A 25370-nucleotide genomic window follows, 5' to 3' on the forward strand; every position below is an offset into this window, starting at 1 on the left:
AGACATTCCGTCCTGCTGCAATGTTGATTGAAAGATCATCTGACTTTGGACAGACTTGGCACGTTTACAGGTATTTTGCATATGACTGTGAGAGCTCCTTTCCTGGGATTTCAACTGGACCCATGAAGAAAGTGGATGATATAATCTGTGATTCCCGATACTCTGACATTGAACCTTCAACAGAGGGAGAGGTCAGAGACAGTTTTTCTAATATGTTTGTTGTTAGACTTTTTCCTTGCAAATTCAGATTCTGTTGTTTTTGAAGCTGAATCTTTCATTGTTTGATTTTTCCTCCAGGTAATATATCGTGTTCTAGATCCTGCTTTTCGAATTGAAGATCCATACAGTCCAAGGATTCAGAGTATGTATGCAGTTGCCTTTCAGGCTGATTTGAGAGCATTTCAGCACTTACTTGTTAAGGAAAACCAGTAATCCACTAAGTCATGCATTATCCCCAATAGCAATTCTGAAGTCACATGCATCTCTCTGTGTATGGCTCCTTTTCCTGACTCAGGCAGTGATGTGTGGGGAAATAAAGACCAGTGTTGTGAATGCAAGAGATTGCTCTTGCACACTTCTTTTTCTTAATTGATCAGGGATTTATTTTCATTAAAGACCCCCTTTCCCCAAAATACATGCAGTTGCCAAGAGAAACCTTGGAATGTGATCCTATAATTGTAGAGTATTCAGAAAGCAAATGAAGAGAGCTACAAAGGTACTTATTTCATTGTGCATTTCTAGCTAAAATCAATGAGGTCATGTTTTATTTTTCAAAACAAAGTCATGACTTTGGAACAGTTGGCCATGGTAGCACTGCATGGCTAGACCACTCAGATGTGCTCATAAACCACAACTTGCTGTAGTGTTCATGCATGGTCATGGCAATGCATGAGAGATCTGTTGCTCAGTGTGGCTTTAAGAGAAACCTTGTGGGATGTTTGGCCTGAGGGAAATGCAGTGCTGGCCTTATCCTGACCTCTGATTTAATATGCATTCTTATGAGGGTTCATGTCCTTCAGTGTAAAGCTACCTGGAGCAAAAGGAAATATGTGAAGTAGAGGAGTGTCTGCTCGTTGCTATGAGTTTAATGTTGGTTTTTATCTTTACTCAGCGTTTTAAAGGAGAAACTGCTTTCATGGGCTTGAAGTGCTTTGTCAAGCCTAGTTCAAGGCTATAAGAAATTACATAGGATTCACAATATCAAAAGAGACATGTGGATGGTATTAATTACTGCAATATTGTATTCCCATGGATTATCCCTCAAGAAATTCTTTGTATTTGGTCAGTGATGGGGTGTTATTTGTTTCCACGAAATGTAACTAATTACATTTCCTAGGAAAGTTGGGCATGTACAAAAGAGAATTATTTGCCTTTGTTTCCAGCTTAAACTTTTTCCAAAAGTCTCCTAACTCTAATGGCTCTTGGTCCTCTTAGCAGCAGTTTCTTGATACCAAGTCCTTACCATCTTATATTTTAAAACCCCAAAGAACCAGTGTCTTTTAGGCAGTGCTTTTCTCCTTGCCTTTAATGTTTGTGTATGTGCCTGTGCATGTTTATAATAAAATAGACTATTTAAAATATTTTAAATTATGTTTAAACTGACTTATACAGTTATCAACCTGTAGTAAAATAATGTAATTTCTTTTTTTTTTTTTTTTAATTTGGGGAGTATGAAGTGATATGTAGGTGCTGAAATCAAATGTGATCTAATCTGCCCATAGGAAGCATGCTTAGGAAGTCACTCCTGGCTTCCTCCCATTCAAAATATTATCTGTAAATAATTCCAAAACGAGCTTGCTGGTTAGGTATTTTGTGTGTGTCCCCTGCAGACCTATTGAAGATCACAAACCTGAGAGTCAAATTTGTCAAGCTGCACACTCTGGGAGACAACCTCTTGGACTCCAGGATGGAGATCCGAGAGAAGTACTACTATGCCATCTACGACATGGTGGTCCGCGGGAACTGCTTCTGCTACGGGCACGCCAGCGAGTGTGCGCCCGTGGAGGGCTTGGACGAGGAGGTGGAAGGAATGGTAAATATTCACACTCTTCTTGTCTCTGCCTCTTTTAAGTGATTTGAACACAAATGTAAAGATGACACTCTGTCCCTCACCTCTGCACGCTTGATTTTCAAACAGCAAAGCTGTTATGATTATTCCTCTGTGGCAAACACATCCGTCATTATTGGTATTAACCAAACACATATCTCAGATTAGGTGATAATTGTTTTAACATTCCTTTTCTGATTGTGTTACAGAGCTGATGAAACTGAAAGGTAGGAATGAAGAAAGGGAGTGTAACCTTATTAGGTCAGAGACTGATGTGTGAGTTGACTTGGTTACCTTAAAATTGAAGTGGAATAGAGGCATCAAAGGCTGAAACACTTGTGAATCAAACATAACCTGTGTTTGTATAAGTCATTACCAGCTGAGAAGTCGAGTTTGTAGCCCTAATAAACACAGGCCCTGAAGGAAAACCCTGATTGCCTCCATGATATGCTGCTGCACAAGTGCCACATCCCTTCTGGGGTCTGCTTTTCCCCATGCTTTTTGCATGACAAGCCATAATAGCACCCTGTTAATGGGTGAGTTATTAACTGGTTGGAGATGTGGGATGGAGTTGTGGGTTGTCCAGGGCTGCAGGATGCCGTCGAGCCAGGCATGCTCCACTGCCCTGTGTTTGGATGAGTGTCTCCACTCAGGCTTTGCCTTTAGCATTGTGGCTACAGTGCTGGTAGTGCCAGTGGTCTGTGGCAGCAGCTGTCACACAACCACTCTTGGTCTGCTTGGTGCTTGTTCTGTTGACAAGGCAAAGGCAGAGCCTGGGGCTGATGGATAAACGCCATCCAAACTGGCTGTTACCTTTGCTCTGAGAACCAAGGCAGGCTGGAAAGAGGGCACTGGGCTAGTGACCTGCTGATGTAAATAGTTGCATGTTAATAGCTAATTAACAGCTAATAAACAGCTAACTTTTGGTTCCAAGAGGCTTCTGTGATTATTGGGGTGGAACTGTGCTCTCCTTGTTTATTTCTGAAAGCATTTATTCTGGCACTAGTTCCAGTAAGGAAAGAAGGACAGATTTGTATGAGGACACTTGGGCAGGTGAAGGACATACCTATGGCCCTTTATGCCTTTTCTAAATGCAGTTACATGGATTAAAGTAATGTATATGTCCATTATGTGCTAGCTTTATTTTGCATTAATTGTAGAATGTTTTTTTTAATTTTTCATTTATAACCAACTCTTTTTTCATTCTTTTTTTTTCCCTCCTTTTTTTTCAATTACAGGTTCATGGTCACTGCATGTGCAGACATAATACCAAAGGATTAAACTGTGAGCAGTGTATGGATTTCTACCATGACTTACCCTGGCGCCCTGCTGAAGGTCGCAATAGTAACGCATGCAAAAGTGAGTTGGAGTAAAATGCAGAGCTGGGTGCCGTGAGCGTTACAGGCTGTTATTTGTGTGTAAAATCCTTCATGTTCATTGGTTGACACCGGTGTGTCTTTTCTGCAGAGTTGCACTTCCCCCAGGACTCTTACTCTGCTTTCTGTCTTTGTCACAGAGTGCAACTGCAATGGCCACTCCAGCCAGTGCCACTTTGACATGGCAGTGTACATGACAACGGGGAACACCAGCGGGGGAGTGTGTGATGACTGCCAGCACAACACCATGGGCCGCAGCTGCGAGCAGTGCAAGCCCTTCTACTTCCAGCACCCCGAGAGAGACCTGCGGGACCCCGACGTCTGCGAGCGTAAGTGCAGCCCCACTCCGCAGGGTGGGAATGGCCTTGGGATCCCTGAGGAAATCCCAGGTGGGCCTTGGGATCCCTGAGGAAGCCTCCAAGTGGCTGTCTTGGAGGTCTTGAGGGAGCCTGGCTGGGTTTTGTTTTCTCTTTGAGAATCTGGGAATTTACCTGGTCCTTGTGTGTCCAGCCCACGTCATGTCTAATACTTGCAAGAGTGACAGTCTTTCTACACAGCAGCTGAATTTCAGACTTGGCCTTTCATTTTGTAGCAGTAATAACACACATGTGGTGCTTCCTTCTTAGCTTGTAACTGTGACCCAGCTGGCTCCCAGAATGGTGGGATCTGTGACCGCTACACTGATTTCTCCACCGGCCTCATTGCCGGACAGTGCCGTTGTAAATTATTTGTCGAGGGGGAGCGTTGTGACCTCTGCAAAGAAGGTTTCTATGGCCTGAGTGCTGATAACCCAGCAGGCTGTCAGTGTGAGTAAAAACATATGCTCCTTTATGTGTGATCAAAAGCTCTTTGAGGGTCTGTTAGTGCCAGGAGAAGTTGGTTTGTGGGATGGATTTTTTTTTCCTTTTTTTCATGTTTTGCCTAAAAGAAAAACATTACTCTAGATTTGGTGTAGCTTGGAGTCCACCAGCCCTTAAAATGCAGTTTGCCATTTGATCCTTCTGGTGTATTCAGTGGAAATAGCATAATCCTCCTTATTTCTTTTCAGTTATGAGTCTTTAGGCCAGGGAGGTTTTACTGGGATGGGTGGTGGGCAAAGAATGAAATTAATTTCTGTAATGGGGAATTCAGGGAAAATTTAATGTATATATTGAAGTTGAACACTGTCTAAAATACGACTCCAGTCCTGCTTTTGACCTGCCTATTTGTATTTCCATGTAGCTTGTGCCTGTAATCCTCTGGGTACCCACCCTGGGGGCAATCCTTGTGATCCGGAGACAGGAAACTGCTATTGTAAGCGTCTGGTGACAGGAAAGCAGTGCAATCAATGTCTGGCAAGTAGTTCACCCTAAAATCAATCAGGAGACACTGGTGTGAGGGGGGCTGGAGTGTGGGAAGCATGGAGCAAGGTGCTGGCCCCTGTCTCTGACTGCCTACTAGCCCATGCCTGGCATTTAGGGTGTAGAGGGCGCCTTGAGATGTCAGGAGCCATGAAGTGTGCTGTGTTTTGGGGAGCTGGGATGCATGTCAAGGCAGACCAGAGCATCCAGTCTAATTCCTGGGACCATAAGAAGTGAGACATTAGGATACCTGTGGTAGCTCTGAAAATGAGGGATCTAGGGCAGTTCTGCTGAAGTCCTTGATGGGGTGAAAGACAAAATGGTCAGGGAAACAGTGTTACCAAAAAAATTGCTTTCTAAACAGGCCATTATTTTAGGCAGGGATTATTTCACACACATACATTTCCATGTAGTGTTTATGCATGCTGGAGTGTTATAGAAACATGCTGTCAGATAACTGGATGTGTTTGTACAAACACTGAGAAACTCTTATCTAGCAGTGAACTGCATGGAAAAACCAACCAAGCCCGTCTGTCTGTCTGTCTATCCAGCAAGCAAGTTGCAGAGTAGCAGCCCTGCAAGGGCAGTGCCCTACACAAATACCCACTGCCCCATGTGTGGCTCTCTTGCCCTTGAAATGGTCAGCAAGGTGGGAGAAGAGCAGGTAGGGAAGTGCTGTTGGTGCTTGTGGGGGTAGACCCACAACCAGGGGAGCAGGATCCATGGGTGGTGGGGCAGTCTGGGACAGCTTAGGCTGAGTGTTTAAAAATGTTCCTTTGGGTTAGATGGAGCTAATTCAGCCCCAGATGACAGTGCTGGTGATGTTTGCTCCTGCAGCCCGAGCACTGGGGCCTGAGCAATGACATGGACGGATGCCGGCCGTGCGACTGCGACCCGGGCGGAGCGCTGAACAACAAGTGAGTCTCTGCCCAGTCACTCTCCTGTGATCACCCACTTCACCCAGCTTCATGTTTTTGTACCCACAGCATCCAGGGCTCAATGTGCTCTGGGAGAGGATGTTTGATACCCATTTTTCTGCTTCAGGAGGTGGTAGATCTTGATTGCAGCAAGGGTGGCAGGGGCATCCATGTCTTTTCTGTGCTGAGCAATCTCTGTTGATGCCACTGTTGCAAGTGAGCATGTAAAACTGTTTTTGGTGTAGCTCTGCCTTTGTCAGCCAGGGTAGGAGCCAGGTGTGGATTAAGCTCTGCCTTTGCTGTAACACAGGGTTATGGACCCATGGTCCATGTCAAAGCTTTGCTCTTAGAGGATGAAAGCAGGACTCAGGCATGACATAGACATGGACAGTGACATGGACATGCTGGTTTTGCTTTGCTCCCAAATCACCCTTTGGCCAATCTGTCTGCCACTGGTGCTATGGGAAGCACACTAGCTGCACAGCACTGCTCCGTTGCCCCAGTGGTGCTGCATGGTGTAGGATGTGGACCTAGATGTGCCCACTGGGGAGATGGACATTTTTTAGAGAAAATTGTAAGTTTTGAATATGCATCCATCAGTATCAGCATGGAAAGTCGTGGCTTAGTTGTCCTGTCAGTGGGGTGCTGGGTAGCCAGACTGCTCCTCTGACCAGAGCAGTTCTCTGTGTGCTAGGTGTGTGCCCAACTCCTGGCTTGTTAACAGCAGCATGTTCTTTTGCCTTTTTTTTTTCCCCTCTCCCCTTCCTTCCACAAACCCTTTGAAATATCATGCCTTTGTCTAAAGCCACGGAAGTTTCCCAAGGGGGTCAGAGAGCTGTTTCCCACTGAAGCCCATGGGACCACCCTGGGGGAGTGTGGGATCATCTTGGTGTGTCTCCCATAGGTCATCACAGCCTACAGACACCCATCTGCATCAGGGATTGCCGTGGGAATGTCCCACGGGCCGTCTCTCCTGTCTGCTCCCGAGTGAATCATTAGCCCTTGGCAGACAGCAGTGTGGATCTTAGGGATTATTTACTCCCCCGTGCTCGCTGCCTGCACACAGATGGGTTACACCACACAGCTCAGAGCAGCTCCCCCAGCACAGCTGCTTCCAGGGCTTTGGGGTAACAGCCCAGCTGTGGCCCAGCCTGTTTCCCATGCACTGAGCCTGGAGATTGCAAAACCATGTGGGGAGGGGAGGTGCAGCATCCTGGCAGGGGCAGGCAGCGGCTGTGCTCCCGTCCAGCCACAGGAGCACCGCAGAGCCCAGCTCTGGCTCCTGGCTTTGCTCTCTGACTCTCATTGGGAAGGGGGAGCTGTGCTCTCCTCGGGGCTCCTCTCCTCACCTGCTGAATTGCTGCTTTCTGGCTCCCTGTCAGGGTGTGGGATGCTGTGCCTCACCCAAAATTCATCCCTGTGGTGTAACCCAGGTGGTGGAGTTATTGCCTTCCCAGAGGGGAAGCTTCCCAGCTCCTCTTCTGGGACAGCTTTTGGCACTATTGGCATCTCAAAGTGAACATTTAAGAGACTCTCTGCAACTTCAAAAAAACAGTTTAAGTTAAAAATTACTCTTTGTCTGGAGGCTTGAGGAGTCTGGAGATTGTTCATGGAAACCAGAGGCATTTACCTTTAGAAAATGTTTTTAAATCCCACTCAAATTTAAAGAAAGAGGTGTGTTTTGGTGGACCAAAAAACCTTCCTTTTAAGAAGTGCAATTGGGTGTGTGTAAAATTACAATGTTCTCAAGCGTTCTTTATGATGCAGGACAGACTCTCTAGGGACAAAAAAACGGCCAAAGGCAGTTTGGGGATAGAGCTGTATCGAGTAAAGAAAATGTCTCATTGTGAAAGAAGGGGAAATCTATGTGTCACTCTGGACAGACCTTCAGTCAGGGCCCTGACTGCCCCATGTCACTTGTTGTGTCTGTTCTACTCTAGGGCAGCCAGGGATGGTTTTCCTCCCTGTGTAGCTGCTGATGGTGACCTGTCTGGATGCTTTGCAGCAAGTGAGAGCAGCTCAGCATCCTGGGGCGTGCATGTTCCTGCTCTGCCTGAGACCATACAAACAGATGCACTGCCTCTGTGGCTTGCAAGCTTGGAGCCCAAGCCTGCCCTCAGCTTCAGGGCAGATGTGCCTGTTGGCTGTGTCTGGTAGCAAGTAAAGCTCCCAGAACTCCTGTGTCCCAGGGAATCACTGCATCCATAGCATGAAATCCTCTTGCCATCCAAATAGAGGAAACTACTTGCAAACTGCCTACTGGAAATGTTCCTGGTCTGTGCTTGCTTCCAGCCTGAGCCTGGATGTTGTTTTGGAGAGTGATAGTTGGGTTGAGCCAGGTCTACTTGCAACTGTGCTGCCGTGTTAGTAGTGCAGAGCCCAAGAGCCTCTCCTGTGTGCTGTGTTCAGAAGTGCTTCTCCTCCTGTGTCATTTAAAATGCCATAGCTCCATTGCTGCCTCAGCATAGCCAAGATCTGTTGTAAATTCATTGTTCTTCCATTCTAGCTGCTCAAGTGAATCTGGCCAATGCGAATGCCGGCCCCACATGTTTGGACGTCAGTGCAACCAGGTGGAGCCTGGCTATTACTTCATTTCACTGGATCATTACATCTACGAGGCAGAGGAAGCCAACTTGGGCCCTGTGAGTAGCAGTTTCAGTGGACTGGAGTGTCTGGAGAGCTGTGGAAAAGTTGTTTCACCACTTGGCTCTTGGAAGTGTCTTTTATATTCTGCTTATTTTGCAATTAAAATGTGGAAAACACAAAACTGAAATGCATCAGAAAACTACTAACCTGTAGCTTTTCAATCTTATTATCAATAAATAATGGAGTAATTGAGGGGGGAGGAATTGTAATTTTTCTTTTTAAACCTATTTTTTTGATCATGACTGTACAGTTAGTTTTCTGTCACCATCCCTCTCTGTACCCCATCACATCCACTTCTCCTCTTATCTCAAGAGAGGTGGGACAGACACTGGCTCCTCTCTTTGGTGCCACTTCAGTGTGAGTGAACAAAGCACACATTTAAGCACATTGCCACAGTTTTTATAGTTTCTGTACATCAGTAACATATATTTTATTAATGACTAAAACCATACTGGTTGTCCAAAAAACTATTTTTGTAAGTGAGGTTGCCTCTAGCTTGTTCTGCCTGCTGGCATGCTACAATAGGGTTGCTGGCTCTTTCTGTTGCCCATCACACAGCCTTGCTTTCAATTCATTAACAGCAGCTAGGTGATTATACCCATCACTTTTGCCTCCAGCAAGGAGACAGGGAGATGGAAATAATGGTTTCTCTAAAGCAACAGATCTTTGCCTGCCTACAATCAGGGCATTTGGTGCCCTAATTTATTTCTTTTGAGCAAAATGCAGCCACTCTGCAGTTTCAGCCAAGGCAGAGGAGTTTTTCCTCTCATATAACTGCAGAAAGGGAAGGCAGCACAGAGCAGAAATTGTGCCACAGCAGAGGGCACATGAGCTGGTGCAGGGTTTTTGGTGCATTTGTGTCTGCCCAGCTGGAGAGGTGGTACCTGAGGCCCTTCCAAGGCTCAGGGATGGAGAAGCCCAACACCAAAATCCAGCCTGCCAAACAGAGCAAGGGGAATGTGCTGCTGGTTTGCCTTTTGAAACCTTGAGGACAAACAATTTTTAAAAACACCAATATTGAAAAGCTTCTCACAAATCTGATGATAGAATAAAACTCTGAATTCCCAGATAGGGGGCCCAACACAAGACAAAATGCAGTGGCACGGAGTTGCAGGGATTGACAGGCAGGGCCAAGCCCCTGTGCTCCTACAGCTGCATGCCCTTGCTCACATCCTGCCTGCCATCCTTTCTGGGGAGCTCTGATCTTTGTGCAAAGCCAAAGGCTGATAACTTACAGCCAGGCTCTGTTCAAAGAGTGTGAGAATACATGAGGGGACATCCTGAAGTGACACGTATATATGTAGGCGTTTCCTTGCATTTTATCCCTTTCTACTGAAGCAGCTTCCTTAGGAATGCACAGGATGTTGTTCTATGGAGAGAACTATTTGTGGATACAGATACATTTGAAACAGGAAATTTGAGCACCATGTTTCTATTTTCTATTAGCTTTTTCCCCTTCTTTACATAAAAAACAGATAAAAAACCTGACACCTCAGACTGAAAAGGGTGACCATGTGTTGATTTGGCTAGGAAATATCTATCAGTGATGAGGATTTCTGTTCTTTAGTGACACCCTGCTCATTAAAGACATGATCTGCTTTTCCAATGCTATTTTGAGCAGTGGTTTGGTTTGAAACAGCCTGGTGTAGTCAGGGAGCAATTGGCACTCAGGTTTGGGTGGTTAATGGAACAGTGATGTGCCACTGCCATAAATCCTACTGCTACAAGTGCAATGTGGAAATCTGTATGGTGAATGAGATGTCATAGCTGGTGAATTAGTTACTCATAGCAAGTTTTAAAATTTAATTCTGCACCATAGCAGAGAAATAAATGAAGAGTTGTGCAGTTTTGCTTTGCTTTATCTCTCTTGCATTTGTAATGTTGTTAAGTGAAAGGGCAGTGGTGTGCACGTGTATGGATTTAAAAGAGAATTTGTGTTGTCTGGGATGCCAGCAGTGGATGCTGCAGTCCAGAAGTCATCCATCAGCAGAACCCCACACTTCATGTCCTCCTATGGGACTTGCAGATTTAATGGATCAGTACTGAAATATCTGTTCCCTGTTTTGTAGGGAGTGAACATAATAGAGCGCCAGTACACGCCAGACCGCACGCCGTCATGGACAGGCATAGGATTTGTGAGAGTCCCTGAGGGGGGACACCTGGAATTCCACATTGACAACATCCCCTACTCCATGGAGTATGATGTTGTGATCCGCTACGAGCCGCAGGTGGGTCTGTGAGTATGGGCACTGCTGCCTCCCAGCCAGGTGCTGGCTCTCCTGGTGAACAACTGACATGAGCTGGCACTTTAAGGACTCATCAGGGCTCAAAGAAAGGACAGGTGCTCAGTTAAATGTCTGAGATGTGTCAAAATCCAAAATGATGGTGACTATTTCTAGTACTATTTTCTTTAGAGTTTGTTTCTCTATTGCATTGTTTCAGCACCTGTTTAATGAGCAAATTAAAAAGTGACAAGTCCCATCAGGGCAGATTAGACTATAAATTTGTTATTGGCCAGATCAGATGGGCATTGTGCACCTTAGGAAGCAAATTGCCCATCTTGGATGTTGAATGCCTGCAGCCAAGAGTTTGCAAGCAGTTGCCTTTGATAATTTGTAGAGTGAAATGAAAGAGAAAAATCCCTCCATCTCCTTGCCTGTTGGCAGCAACTTACTGCAGGGAATACTCACATACAGGACCCAGAGGTGAGGGGAGAGGAGTCACCAAAGCCCCTGGTGATGCCATGATGCAGATGGGGCTGCTGGCCACCTGCTCCTTGCTCTCAGCCCACACCTGCAGCTGATAGATGCCCCATTGATGCTGCAGCTGTAGCCCCATCCTCCCTGAAGCACCATGACCACCCTGTCTGTGCTCACGCTTTTCCTGGCCTGAGCTCTGGATGCTTCCAGAGTTTATGATTCTTACTTGATACTGATGAGCCTTTTTTTTTTCCCAGTTGCCTGATCAATGGGAAAAAGCTGTGATCAGTGTCACACGCCCAGGGAAGATTCCCACAGGCAGTCGGTGTGGCAACACAGTTCCTGATGATGATAATCAAGTGGTCTCACTATCACCTGGATCCAGGTTGGTATAACTGGATGGGAAAAAGGAGAGAAAAAATAAAGCATTTAAAAATTGAAGTACAATAATGCCACATTTTCAGTTTTCTGTAACCTCTGTGAAAATAGGTGAAAATTAATTTCCAGTGGGTTATAAAAAACACATTTAGTAGTGTGTCTGTAGACTCAAAGCTTTTAAGTTTATTCTCATATTCTGATACGGTTTGTTCACTGAGTGGAGGGGGAGGGGGAGGTGTTTGCACAGCCTGTGAGTGAACACTGGTTTGACTCTTTACCTTGCTGATAACCTTTTCCGGTTCTGACTTCCACAAGCCTGCAAACTGCCTCTCTCACGTCGCAGCTTTTGTTCTGCCGGGTCTTGGCTGCTTTCTGTTATCTAGATTGCTCTATAGGGGCACCTGAAATGCTTTATGGTGCCTTTGAAGTAAGGACTGTTTCCTGTTCCTCCTTCAGATACGTTGTTCTCCCGCGGCCCGTGTGCTTCGAGAAGGGGCTGAACTACACCATCCGCCTGGAGCTGCCCCAGTACTCCTCGGTGGACACAGAGACTGAGAACCCCTACACACTCATTGACTCTGTGAGCAGAATTTATTTCAGGGATGCTCTTAAAAGGCTGGAAGTTTGCATTTCCCCTGGCATATGTCTGTGTAAATTCAAAGTAGTATTTTGCAGCGTTGTTCCTTACAGCTGAAGTCAGATTTCAACTGAACAATGTAATGCAGTATAGGTTTCTTCGGAAGTTCCTCCAAGTACGTGAGCTGTTTTTCTGCTAAAATGCCTTTTAGGTATTTTGCAGGACTGCAGCTAGTCCACAGACCTCTAGTTTTTTTGGGGAGGCTCATGTGTGTCATGTAGGTCATGAAAATCAATGACAGTGTTAATCTTCTTCTTTAGAATGGATAGAATTTGGTAGATTGGGTAAGAATTTGTCAGATACCAGAAGTATTCCACCAAAATAGAGAAATACTGTCATTTACCTTACAAATTCCATTTGGCTATTTGCTTTTCAGCAAAAAGAAGGCTAGAAACTGGGATAATACTGAATTTTCACAATTTTTGTGGAGGCTATTTATAAGTAGTGACACTTTGTCATTCTAAAATTGTTTTGTAGCTTGTTCTCATGCCATACTGCAAATCACTGGACATATTCACAGTGGGAGGCTCGGGCGAAGACGTGGTCACGAACAGCGCTTGGGAAACTTTCCAAAGATACCGGTGTTTGGAAAACAGCAGGAGTGTTGTGAAAACTCCCATGACAGATGTCTGCAAGAACATAATATTCAGCATTTCTGCACTACTGCATGAGACTGCCTTATGTACGTAACCACCTACTTGTAGGGGAGACTGTGCCTGGGGGCTGGATGGTGTCTGCAGGCAGAGCAGTTTCCATGGGGAAGGCATGGGTGTGGGATGAGGCAGGGGATTCATGTCCTGTGCCACAGTGCTCACTTTGTGCAATGTTTTTCTCTGCTCAGCATGCCAGTGTGACCCTCAGGGCTCCCTGAGTTCGGTGTGTGACCCCAATGGAGGACAGTGCCAGTGTCGTCCCAACGTTGTTGGAAGACAGTGCGACAGATGCGCCCCTGGCACCTTTGGGTTTGGGCCGAGCGGATGCCGACGTATGTTAAACCCTTGGCTCTGGGCTGGGCTGTGGTTGGGGCCCTGAGGTTATGGCTTGTCTTGGAAACTCAGCCTCTCTCCCGCTCTCCTTGCAGCGTGTGAGTGCCACGCCCGAGGCTCTTACAACGCCTTCTGCGACGTGGAGACAGGCCAGTGCCACTGCTTCCCCGGGGTGTACGGGCGGCAGTGCGACCGCTGCCTGCCCAGCTTCTGGGGCTTCCCCAGCTGCCAGCCCTGCCACTGCAATGGCCACGCTGACGACTGTAACCCCTACACCGGGGAGTGCCTCAGCTGCCGGGACCACACAGCCGGGCAGAACTGTGAGAGGTACGGCACCTGTGCCCTTGCCCTGCCCCTCTCCTTCCCCACAGCAGTGTGGGCACAGCAGCTCTGCTGTGCCTCTCTGGTGCTGGTGCTCATGCAGGTGTTGAGCCACAGCAAAAGTCCCTGGGTCCGGGGAGTCAGAGAAGCACTTGTGGTCCTGGAGATTGATGGGAGTGGGGATCCCCTCTTCCCTGCCCACAGCCTTGTGTCTCATAAGTGACCAAGAGCACGCTGCAGGACCCCAGGCCTTTAGCGAGCCTTCTGAGAGGTGTTGCAGTGGCAGGGCTGATGTCCAGCCTTCGGTGTGCAGCTCCTATGCTGGTGTAAACCAGGCAAATTTGTGTCTGTGGACATAGCTGCTAGGAGTGTGAGTGGTAAGGGAGAGCCATAAGGATGTTTCTGCCCTTTGCTTCTTCACAGTGGTATAAAATCTGAGCTTATGTACAGCAAGGCTGCAGTGTGTTTGCCTGCAGTCCCTGCATGCTGTGTACTCTGTTGTGCAGGTGCCAGGCTGGCTACTATGGAGACCCCATCCTGGGATCAGGTGACCACTGCCGGCCCTGCCCTTGCCCTGATGGCCCTGAGAGTGGACGCCAGTTTGCCAGTGGCTGTTACCAGGATCCAGTCACACTGCAAGTCGTGTGTGTCTGTAGTGTGGGATACATAGGTACTTGGTGGGGCTATGGAGGGGTGGCTGGTTGGGTTGAACCTTTCAGGGACAGGATGTGTTCATGTGGGTTAGATGTGACCAGCACCAGTGGGTTGTTGCAGGGGGTTGCTTCACCTGGAAGGTGCCAGGGCAGAGTGGTTTCTGTGGCTGGTGCCAGCATGACCATGAACCTCATCTGCAGCAGTGGGGGATGACTGGTGCTGAGCAAAGGGTTGGCAGGACAGCACTGGAACTGAGGGGATGAGTAGCATGCCTTGGTGCCCTGGGTGGTACCATCCCTGCTCTGCACCAAATTACCCTGGTCTCACCAAGTGCTGTCTCTGTTTCTTTAAACGTGATCCAGTTGATGCCCCCCCAGCAATGGTCTTTATTGCCTTGCTGATGAGGGGGCTGTGCCAGGGAGCCGTGATGGCCGTTCCCAGTGTGCCTGTTTGTTCAAACAGGCAGTCGCTGTGATGAATGTGCGTCTGGCTTCTTTGGGAGCCCCGATGAGGTCGGTGGCGCCTGCCAGCCGTGCCAGTGCAACAACAACATCGACACCACTGACCCAGAGGCCTGCGACAAGAGGAGCGGAGCGTGCGTGAAGTGCCTCTATCACACCGAGGGGGAAAACTGCCACCTCTGCAGAGAGGGCTACTACGGGAGCGCCCTGCAGCAGGACTGCAGAAGTGAGTGCGAGACACAGCTGCAGCCCCAGCACCAGCCTTGTCAGGGGCAGCAGTGGATAGCTAAATGCTTTTTACCTGGGAGCATTTGGAGTGGAGGAAAAACCTTATTACTTCCAGCTGGAGTTGCCTGCAGCTGCCCTGCATCTGGGTGGGGCTCCTGGCTCTCTGTGTTTGAGAGGGAGTTCAGAGACAGCATTTACATTTGCTGAAAGGTGGGAGGATTTTGCAGGAGGGGGGCTTCTTACCCTCTTGATACTGGTCTCTGTTTATATCTTCTCCAGAGATAAGGTGGTGGGGGGAGGGTTTGGCTTTTGTTTACACCAGGTCCCAGCAGGTGTGGTTGGGCAGTGAGAATGAGGACTGGGACAGGAAGCTGTAATGGGTGGTGGGGAGGCAGACCCCACTCTCCTGTGGCATCAGGCACAGCCTAGCAGGACAGGTGGGTCACTGAGCAGGTGAGCTCACTTTTGGCCAGTTGACCACTTCAAGCAGATCTGCCACTGTAGCTGACTGAGGGGAGCTGGGCAGACCTGGGCTTTGGTTCTACAGAAGGAGGAATGGAGGAGAGCAGGGAGGGTTGGGCTGGTTGAATGAGGAGGGCTGGGGCATAAGGAGAGCTCTTGAGCAGTCCTGGATGTCATTCAGTGTTGGGTCAGCCAGGCCTGGCCACTGGCATTGGGACATGCCAGCATCTGCCCACACTTCTGTGGACTCAGAGAATAAACTAGATGTGGAATCAGGGCAGTCTGGTAGCAGGGGTCAGGTTGACATGGAGGTGCCGTGCTCTTTCCCTCACAGAGTGCGTCTGCAACTACCTGGGCACAGTGCGGGAGGACTGCGAGGGCTCGGAGAGCTGCCGCTGCGCGGCGGCCACGGGGCAGTGCCGGTGCCTCCCGAACGTGGTGGGGCAGACGTGTGACCGCTGTGCCCCCCACACGTGGCGCCTGGCCAGCGGCACCGGCTGCGAGCGCTGCGACTGCGACCCCGCGCGCTCCCTCGGACCGGCCTGCAACGAGGTGAGGCGGCGCGGCCTGTGCCCGAGGCTCGGCCCTGTGCCCGAGGCTCGGCCCCCGCTCGGGGCAGGGCTGAGCTGCTGAGGGCTCGCTGATGGGTTTGCTTTTTGGCTTTGACAGTTCACAGGGCAGTGCCACTGCATGCCGGGTTTCGGAGGCCGGACCTGCCGGGAGTGCCAGGAGCTCTACTGGGGTGACCCAAGCGTGGAGTGCTTAGGTGAGTCCAACCCTGGTGCCTGCTCCACCTGCTCCTTTTGGAAATGTCTGTGTGGCTGGGCACACCGTCACACCCCGGTTCACTGGGACACCCCTGCCAGGAGCAGCCCGCTCGAGCCTTGGAAAAGAGGGAAAAGAGGGACAAAGGCATGGTGAGGTCTGCCCTGGGGTTTTGGTGCCTTGCAGGATGGGACATGTGGCAGGAGCCCAGGCCTGTGCTTGTCTGTATTTTTCTTGTCTGACCTTTATTTAGAAACAAACCTCTCTGTTTAGAAGCAACTCTTCCTTAAGGGTAAGATTGCAATGCTGTCAGGTAAGCCAGCATGATAAGAAAACATATCACAAACATTTGAATTGAGAATTGAAACTAGTTTCCTTTGCCTTTCAATTATATGTAGCTGAAGACCCCTGTCTCTTGTGCCTTCTTAAAGAGACTGGAGATTTTTTGTTAAGTAGGAGACTTTCCTTATATTTCAGATTAAAATAAAGGAGAAAGCAGAGACCATGCAGTGGTTTAGCCATAGCTACATGCTGCAGAACAGAGCACCATGAAGTAGGTTGTTTAGAAAGCTGGATGGCCTCTGTCCTTTCATTATAAACAAGTCTGTTCATTAGCTGGAAAAGAAACCTCAAACATTGTCCAGACCAGAACAAACTTGTATCTCTGATCTGTTCAAATAAGAGTCCTTGCCAGGAGGATTTGCAATAGATTTAAGGTATTTTTTCCTGCAGGGAGGAATGTGCTTGCTGTGGTCTTTAATAAATCCCTTACAATAGAGATACCTTAGAGCCCATTATCTTGATAGATAGGCAGGTCACAGCTACTTGGTTACTGCAGCAGATGAAAGGACTGGGGAGTTGTCCCAGTTCCTGAGTACATATTGGGTTTCTTGGGGGAAAGGCTGCCTTTTGAGAGGCTGTGTGTGTTCTGACATGGGAAGGGGTGTGCTGACCCTGCTGGCTCCAGGGCAGGGATTGTCTTTTGCTATCAGTTGTCTCCATCAGGGTTTATTGATGGAGTCCATCTGCATACCTTATCAGCAGGGTTTTGCAGCATAGCATCATTTCTGATCTCTCGAGGAGTTTCTGCTGTCTTTTGAACATGTGAAAACCTGCTTTAATTTTTCTGAAGTAAAGAGACAATATATTCTTCAGAGCCTGTTTTTACCATGTGAGATCTACACTCCCCTTCCAGTCCACCATCCCTTCTGTGCCCTAGTGACAGAGGAGACTCCCTCGGGTGGAAAGGCAGATTTTCCTTCATGATTACATCCAACAGGAGGTGTCTGTGGCAGGTGGGGAGAGCTGCTGCCCAGGGCTGAGCAGTGGCAGCCTGCAGTGTGCTGCTCTGGACAGGCTCCAAGCGTGTGCTGGCTCGTGGAACGCATCCAGCCGGGTGGTGCTGCAGGCTCTCCCTGGTGTGCTGCGGTCAGGGCCTCCTGTCTTTCCTTGGCAAGAAGACAATTGACTTCTCAGCCCTCATTTAGCCCTGGGGAGTGAGTGGTGATGTTCAGGCTGGCAGACCTGCAGCTGCTGCGTGGGCAGGTAGCAGCTCTCTGGGATAAGAGGGTTGCAAGCAGAAACCGTGCTGTTTAAGGAGCTGCCGAGCAGTGTCCCTGGAAAACAGCAGAGATCTGGCCTGCAGCCAGTGAAGCTGGAACTGAGACAAGGCTTTGTCACAAAGATGTCTGCTCCAGTTGCAGGGAACATGTGGACTCCTGCCATGGTGTTTGCCACCTGGCGTGTTCTTGCTAGCCCAAGCAGCCAGTATGGCCACACTTTGTGCTGCATTCAGGAGCAAAATAGGAACAAATCTGGATGGGGAAGAGCAAAAGCTCTGAACCATGTGAGTGTGGACACAGTCTTCACCAAGCTGGTGCAGAGGTGTGGACATTGCCCCCAAGGGCTCCAGCGTGGGATCCTCCATTCTCTAGGGCAAGTGGGTTCTGCTCAAGGTTGGAAACCACAGGGTGAACCAGTTACTCCAAGGACAGTGATGTGTGATCTCTTCACAAAAGGTCTTCAGGTTGTTGGCATCAAGAAACACAAGCTCCTGATGAGAAATGAGAACCATACTGCTCATGTAGCTTTGACAATATTTAAAAGTGCCAAGTGCCTGCAAATAAGCTCTGGACAAAGCTGTGTGGAGATGTGCAAAATGGCCCATATAGGACAGGCTGAGGCTGCAGCTCTCCATGGGTTCTCAGGCACTTGCAGCAGCAGTGAGTTGTGGATGTGGCCCAGGGTCCCAGTAGACTCCAGGGGATACCAGGCTCTAGGGCACTCTTCCCTCCCATCCCCATTGCCAGCCTGCTGTCTGTGATGTCTCTTCTAGAAACCTTGTTTAGATCAGCCATGGTGAAGCAAAAGCCGGGGAAGGCAGGTTTTTGTACCTGTTCTGGGTGCTGCAGTCTGTGCCCCCTGCTGTGGAGAGAAAATGTCATCTGATGTCTCCTCTCTGTCCACAGAGATCACACTGGCACCACTGGGGCCCGATGGGGTGGGTGCCTGTGCTTGGACAGCATTGTGCACCCACAGCACTGGCTGCACTTCAGCACCCACAAATGTCCCCACTGGGGATTACACCCCACAGAAAGCCTGTGGCTGGGTCTTCAGAGCCGGCTTACTCCCTGTGCTTTGAAAAACCACAACATTCTCTCACTGAATTCAACATAATGCCTGAAACAAGCACAGCAGAGCCATAGAGGATGGGGAAGAGCCCAGCATTTCTCTCCTGGCCTCGTGCAGGTCCCTGGGAGGATTACAGTGTGCAGGAGCTCTGCTGTGGGCATCACCTGCTCTGGAAGCAGTGCCAGCCCCTTGGCAGGACTCTTCTGCCATTGCTCCAGCCTCGAGCTGGCTGCAGCTCTGCATGAACCTGCATGTGAATGTGTGTGTGTGCATAAAAATCCTACCTAAGGTAGTAAATAATAGCACTACAGAGTTCATCAAATTCAGGTCTCCCAGGCATTCTGCTGGAGCTTTTCCAAAGCCTGGCAACTAAAGTGCAGGACTCAGCATGCTGAGTTCTGCACCAGCTTCAACCCACAAAGCATGTCTCCAAAAGAAGGCTGCAGGCTCCTGGGAAGCCTGAGATGTGGAGTGGCTGCAGATGCAGCTCAAACAATGCCTTTGCACAGTAGATACTTAAAGTTTATGCTTCATCTAATATAAAGGAGATGACAATTTTATTGTCATTACTGTTGTAATAAGTTGAACAAGCAGACCAGAGTGCAGTTAGTAGGAGGCACTGTGTGAGATTGGAAGTTAGGTGGTGTTGCTGTAGTCCCTTCAGAAACATGTCCTGTGTTGGACATGAGTATCAAGTCTTACTGTAAAATCACAGAATTTAATTGAATTACAATGAAAAAAAAAGGTCATGCTTTTTGTCAAATACACACTGCATACATTGACAAGAATGTTATTTTTCTCTTTTTTTAGTCTTTGTTATGTGGCTGGTGCAGGAACAGCAGTTCACTAAAAATTACCCTATTGCCATTTAAGAATAAGTTTTGTAGTCTTAAAATTTTAACACCTAGATCTTGAACTAGTCACATAGGCTGCTTTTATAGATATTTTTGGTGTTCAGAGATGTCTTGTTTCCTTCTGTGAGAAGTGCCTAAAGGAAGTCAGACAAATTCTGTGCTAAAAAAATATAATTTTCACTTGGAATTTCATAATTTTAAATTACCTAGGGTCATAAAGTACTGTAATGTGTATTGATTATTTTCAGAAAATTATCCTTTTGGTATGGTCTGCTAGCATGTTAAGATGTAGCACAACTCCAGTAATTTTAGGCTGGAAATGATTCCTACTGAAATCATAATGCTGAGAAGTTAGCACTATGCTTGCAGGGTAACTTGAATCAATAGCTGATTATTCAGAAGAAATTTGCTAGCTCTGCAAAACTTTCAACCTTAAAAATTGTTGAATGGTTTTCTTATCACAGTGCCTCACTGCCACTGGGAAATGATGCCAGGAAATCATGTTTGAACAAAAGCTTTATGTTTTTTTCTGTGGAGGAGTTAAACATTTGATGCTTGCCGCCCTCAGTCTCAAGCAGTAAAAAAAATATTTCTGGAAAAATGATTTCTATTCAGCATAGGATGCTGTACAATGCTTGTTTGTTCCTGGCATCCCCCAGTGAGGAATTGAACACTGAGACTGGTCTTCATACAGCCCATTCACTATCCATTCTGTTACCTTTTGCTCTAGTATCAAGTGCTTTGACACACCTGAGTTTAAATTAAAGTGATGTGCAAATATACTGCATATTGAACTACAGTAGTTTAAATGGAAGTGAGTTCTAAATATTTGAAATCAGAGGAAAAGATAGCAGAGCTTTCAGAGTAGGTAAAAAATAAAGCAATTCTCAGATCCTTTTGAGCTTAAAGCAAACCTCTCAAGCTAGTTACTTGCTTCTTTTGGATTTCTCCTCTTAGGTTTTTACATGACTGCATTTGGTATACATGTTTGAGTGTTACTTCTCTCTTTAGGATCAGGAAAAAGGAGGAGGAGAAATGCACTGATGAAGGTGATACAAGAATTACCCATGGATATTCAGTGTGTGCATGGACATACGTGCACATGCATTTGTAAACAGATGCAGCTACAATCCTCATAATCTGCTAATCAGCAGATCCTGACTGAAGAATTTGGCTAAAACTTTTCCAAAAATATGGTTTCCCTGAAGTTGAAGTATGCCACAAAAGAATCACTGATTGAGTTACACACTCAGTTAAAGAAAACAATACGCCCAGTTCCAAAATGACATTTCAAAACAGAAACCTATTGTTTAATTTAGTAAATGCTCCTTTGAAAACCCTTAAATCTTGGGCCAACGATTTCAAAAGACTTCTTTTCCTCCACTGTGTTTTCCATGGGAGGTACTGCTATGTCCTGCTCTGCCTACAGATTTGAAGCCTGTCTAACACTGATCTTCAATGCAAGCTGCTATGTCTGCATTAACTTTCAGCCCTTCACCCTGGCTTTGGGCCATCTGTCTGCTTGAAAGGAGACTAATCAACCATTTGTCTTGAAAGGCATTTCCAACTCCAAGTGGTCAAGGCATCCAAGTATCTTGAAGTAAACTCAACATCTGTTAGATTTTGCAGTGCAAAATGAACTACTTTTCCAGTTTCTTGTCATGTAAGCATAGGGAAGCCACATAAAAGTAGCTTACAGGACTTTGTCTTTCCCTATATCACATATGAGTATAAAGCTGTTGGTAGCTACTAAGCCACATCTGAAACATCTTCAGGCATATCTGCATCCCTAGATGTGCCTGTGTGTTTCTTGTTCTTGAAAAAGTTCAGATTAACCAGATATATGCTAACACTGGATGTGTTGTACTACTCAGGTCTTACATCAGATTTAGGAGTGTGCTGGTTGGAGCCAAAATCTCCTGAGCAAAGCAATACTTTGAAGGTTATGTTTGAGTTAGCCTGTCAGGCACAGGACTACTTCTGAATCCCACCATGGCCATAGGAATAGTTGGACATAACAAAGGAGGTGTCTGGGGAACAAGAACTCTGCTGTGGCTAGAAGTGATGGTGGGTACTTTGGTCAAACATGATACTGAGCGTGATGTGCTGGGTCACTCTGACTGGTGTTTGCTCTGTTTCTAGCAGGTATCTCTGGTATTCACATCCCAGTTCATTGGCAGTGATACTAGAATGTCACAGGAATTTTCTGGTGCATGTGCACCCACCATCTTGAATGATAGATGTGTAACTCAGTTGTTCTTCCATGAGCTCTTTGCCAATCCTGTGCCATTGTTCTCCAGTCTGTGCCAGCTCGGAGGGCCTCCTTTCACATACATCCTGCCACTGTCACTATGCTTTTGTTCCTTTAGGATGAAGTCTTGCCCTTCAGTCAAAGAGACTGAAGCCAGCAGGTTCTTGGCAGGCAGGCACTGCCTGAGGCAGAGGTGAAAGCTGGCACTGAGCTATTTGCCTGGTGGACTGCTGTGTTCAAGGTGCTACTCACTGTGAAGAAGGCTTTACATCACATCATCTTGGCTTGGGCTTGCTTTCCTTCTCTTGAGAACTGGCCACAGCTGGAATGAGTAGAGGGTTTAATCCCTACCATGGCATAAAGGGAAGGTGTTCTTCTTCAGTGGCCTTGAACGTTCTCCTTGCTGAGGTGTAAAATGCCTGGTGGAGGTTTCCAGGGCACAAGGTACAGGACTCCACTAGAGGTGGTTAGGGGTGAAATCTGGCGTTGTCTTGTATATGGTTAATGTCTTGGGAAGAGGAGGAAGAGCAATAGAAAACCAGCACTTTTGAAAGCCATTCTATATGCATTTCATTCAGGGGACTGAAGTAATTGAGAGCCAGGATTACCTGCTTGTGAGCTTGATAAGAAATCATAAAATGGAGATGTAAGAGACACAGTAATGTTTCTATCTGCCTTGTACAATTTCTCATGGTCCTGCAAAGCTTGGTTTGGGAGTTTTGTAGGACTGTATTCTTCCAGCTGCTGTTCTGCATTTAGAATAAATTACTTCTTTGCTCTTATCATCCCCCAACAGGCAGCTGTGGAGTTTGCAAACAGTATTTTAGTACCTAAATTATTTTCTCTTCTTCCCTAGTATTTTCTGGTTCCAGAAATTTTGGAATCCACTTTACCATGTAAATGCTACTAAAGCCATGTCACCTGGCTTCCCTGAACATGCAGGTATTCAGGAGTAGAATTACCAGTATGGGGTTACAGGGATTTTTTTCACATTAAGCCTTTTAAATCTGCAAGTAAATATAGTGATCTGATTTGCCAGCAGCAAGTATTCATGTAACTTGATCAGACCTCAGGATCTTTGAGAAAAACCACATGCCATTTAGCCTCTTTCTATACAGAGGAATTTGGACAATTCATCATTATACCAAGGGCCTTATTAGTTGACAGAAGGGTTAACTGACCTTCAAACAGGAACTCAACGGTTTGCCTGCAGGGAACATATTCCATGGTGAGTTGACTACTTAAGCACTTTCGATGTAAAGTAAAAACAATCTCTTGTGTCAGGGTATAGTTCAAAGAACAAAAGACCATTTTGCTCAATTGTGCAGGCAGCAGAAGTTATTTTTGTCTCTTGCCTATCATATTCACTTTGTACAAGAAAGTCGTTTTGTTGAGGAGCGATTTGTTCTGCTGGGGCTCTTTTTGAACTGAAGACCACCACTGTGTTCTGGCATTGAAGCAAACAATGTACAGTCTTGAAAACAGCTTTGTGTTTTGCCCTATTTTCAGGGGGACATTTGCTTTGGGTGTGTGAATTGATTGATGGGCCCTTTTGAGCCATTTAACCTCCTTAGAGCATGCCTGGTAAATAGATGTGTAAGTGAGGGGCTTTATCAGGTATGCCAGTCCTTTTCCTTTTTAGGGAACATGTGCTTGACCTGTTTTGGGTGCACTCTGCCATAATGATAGGTAGATGATGTGCATATTTTCAAAGCCTCTCTTTTTGTTGCTTGCTGCCATCTCTTTATTAAAAGCTTTGCATGTTGGTGATGTCCTCTGCTGCTGCTGCCTCCTGTGTAATTAAGGAGGTCAAGTGGCAGCCTTGCTGCATGGAAATGCTTCTCCTGATAGCATTATTGTGTACAGAGCATGTCTGTGCTTTCAGCAGTGACAGTGCATCACTGAGTTAAGTGAGTAACTTCTCTCTGTCATGGGTTAGTGCCAAAGAAATGTATTTCATGAAGGTGTGAACACTAACTCCGAAGTCAGTGCTCAGTGTGAAATAATTTTTAAAAATTTATAAATTTAAGTGTCCTCATTTCCACTGAGGGTGACATTGAGGGTAGCAAACAGCACGTAGGCTCTTGGTCCTTAACACCTCAAACACTACAGGGCTGCCCATGACCACATTCTTTATTCTATTCTACTTTTCACTGCCAGATTTTTTTCTGATTTTCTGTATACCCAAAATGTCAGCCCATGCCAGGCTCCTCAGTGTGTGTTGTGAATGTTTTCCCACTATCCATGGCAGGAGCATGTTCTGAGCCAGTCCCTGTACCTCTGCCTACAAGATCTCTCAAGGGCTTTTGCTGCATAGATTTGTCCTGTTCTTGGAAGCCAATTCCACTTTTAGCACCCACAGTGCCTTATGGAACAGAGCTCCTCCAATTAACCAAGTGCTGTGTAATCAGTTATCTCCTTTTAGTGTGCTGTTTGTGAAAGGGTGGTTGGGTTATGATTTGCAGGATTCCTCACCTGAGTGTTACTCCTCTGCTAGGGGAGACAGTAAATGGCTGTTCCTAGTTCAATTTTCCTTCTTCTCTCATGGTTTGCTCTTAAATCCTCTATGTGCCTGCCTGCCAGCCACTTCTTTTCCTGTCCCAAGAGCCCTGCTCTACTCACTCTTCATTGCAGGAGAGAAATTGGGATCTTTATTTTCAGCTGCTATTCAGCTGACATCTGAACATTGCAATTGGTGTCCATCCTTGCTCCATTATTGTCCCTATTTCCAAGATGTGCAAATCCTGATCTCCTCTAGAGTTCTTTCCCCATCTCTCTCCCCTTTCTCACTCACACTTGCTTTCTCCATGCGGAAGTGATACATCCATAATTAGCTTTTTATAATTGAGACACTGACCACATCTGTGTTCATTGTATTATAACTGTTTTTTTCCCCAGCCTGGCAACATCCATGGCCTTCACATGTGCCTTTTTCTCCTCCCAGCATGTGACTGCAACCCTCGAGGCATCCAGACCCCGCAGTGTGACCGTGCCACAGGGCAGTGCATCTGCAATGAGGGGGTGGAAGGGCTGCACTGTGACAAGTGCTCCCGGGGCTACTCGGGCATCTTCCCTGACTGCGTGCCCTGCCACCAGTGCTTTGCCCTCTGGGATGTGATCATCAGCGAGCTGGCTAATAGGACCCAGCAGTTCTTGGATAGGGCTAATACCCTCAAAATCACTGGAGTCACTGGCCCATACCAGCAGACACTCAACACACTGGAGGAGAAGCTCACTGAAATTAAAACCATCATCGCTCAAAATCCAGCAGCTGAGCCCCTGAAGAACATTGGGAATCTCTTTGAGGAAGCAGAGTGAGTACAGTTGTAGTTACATGGATCAGTGTGTCTTGGGAACAAGTGGGAGTTCCAGTGAGCTGGGATTTACTTGAGTGACTGATGTCCCCATGCTGGGCTGAGGGCACTCTGGCTGGGTGAGGGTGCTGTGGCTGCTGGAGCACCTTGCCATGCTCAGCACTGGCAGTGAGTGCCCTTCCCACTGGGCAGAAACCTGGTGGGGCAGGCAGGAACAGTGCAGCTGCCACGTGCTGGGCTGGGTTGTCCTGCTCTCACTGCTCTCCAGGCAGCTAATTACCAGGGAGCCACTCATGCTTGCCTTGTGCTGCCCCAGGCCAAAGGACAAGCACTGCTATTATGTGAGAGAATGAAGAGGGGGAGAGATTAAATTCCTGGATTTCCCTGTGTAGCTGATGAGTTG

At 47.1% G+C, this 25370-nt stretch overlaps 1 protein-coding gene across 1 annotated transcript in view; it reads left to right on the forward strand.

Annotated features, from left to right (window-relative positions):
- Window positions 1–25370, forward strand: part of LAMB1 (laminin subunit beta 1) — a 42871-nt gene that overhangs the window by 7431 nt on the left and 10070 nt on the right. Inside the window, exons 5-24 of the mRNA XM_066549825.1 lie at window positions 3–191; window positions 298–361; window positions 1830–2032; window positions 3286–3406; window positions 3564–3752; window positions 4050–4229; window positions 4645–4757; window positions 5601–5680; window positions 8187–8322; window positions 10396–10554; window positions 11283–11410; window positions 11860–11983; window positions 12518–12722; window positions 12882–13025; window positions 13122–13353; window positions 13854–14017; window positions 14464–14688; window positions 15487–15704; window positions 15822–15918; window positions 24598–24967. Coding sequence (XP_066405922.1) covers window positions 3–191; window positions 298–361; window positions 1830–2032; window positions 3286–3406; window positions 3564–3752; window positions 4050–4229; window positions 4645–4757; window positions 5601–5680; window positions 8187–8322; window positions 10396–10554; window positions 11283–11410; window positions 11860–11983; window positions 12518–12722; window positions 12882–13025; window positions 13122–13353; window positions 13854–14017; window positions 14464–14688; window positions 15487–15704; window positions 15822–15918; window positions 24598–24967 — 3341 coding nt within the window. The remainder of the gene's footprint in view (window positions 1–2; window positions 192–297; window positions 362–1829; window positions 2033–3285; window positions 3407–3563; window positions 3753–4049; window positions 4230–4644; window positions 4758–5600; window positions 5681–8186; window positions 8323–10395; window positions 10555–11282; window positions 11411–11859; window positions 11984–12517; window positions 12723–12881; window positions 13026–13121; window positions 13354–13853; window positions 14018–14463; window positions 14689–15486; window positions 15705–15821; window positions 15919–24597; window positions 24968–25370) is intronic.

This window comes from Molothrus aeneus, chromosome 5, assembly GCF_037042795.1.
Source record: "Molothrus aeneus isolate 106 chromosome 5, BPBGC_Maene_1.0, whole genome shotgun sequence".
Classification (NCBI taxonomy): Eukaryota; Metazoa; Chordata; class Aves; order Passeriformes; family Icteridae; genus Molothrus; species Molothrus aeneus.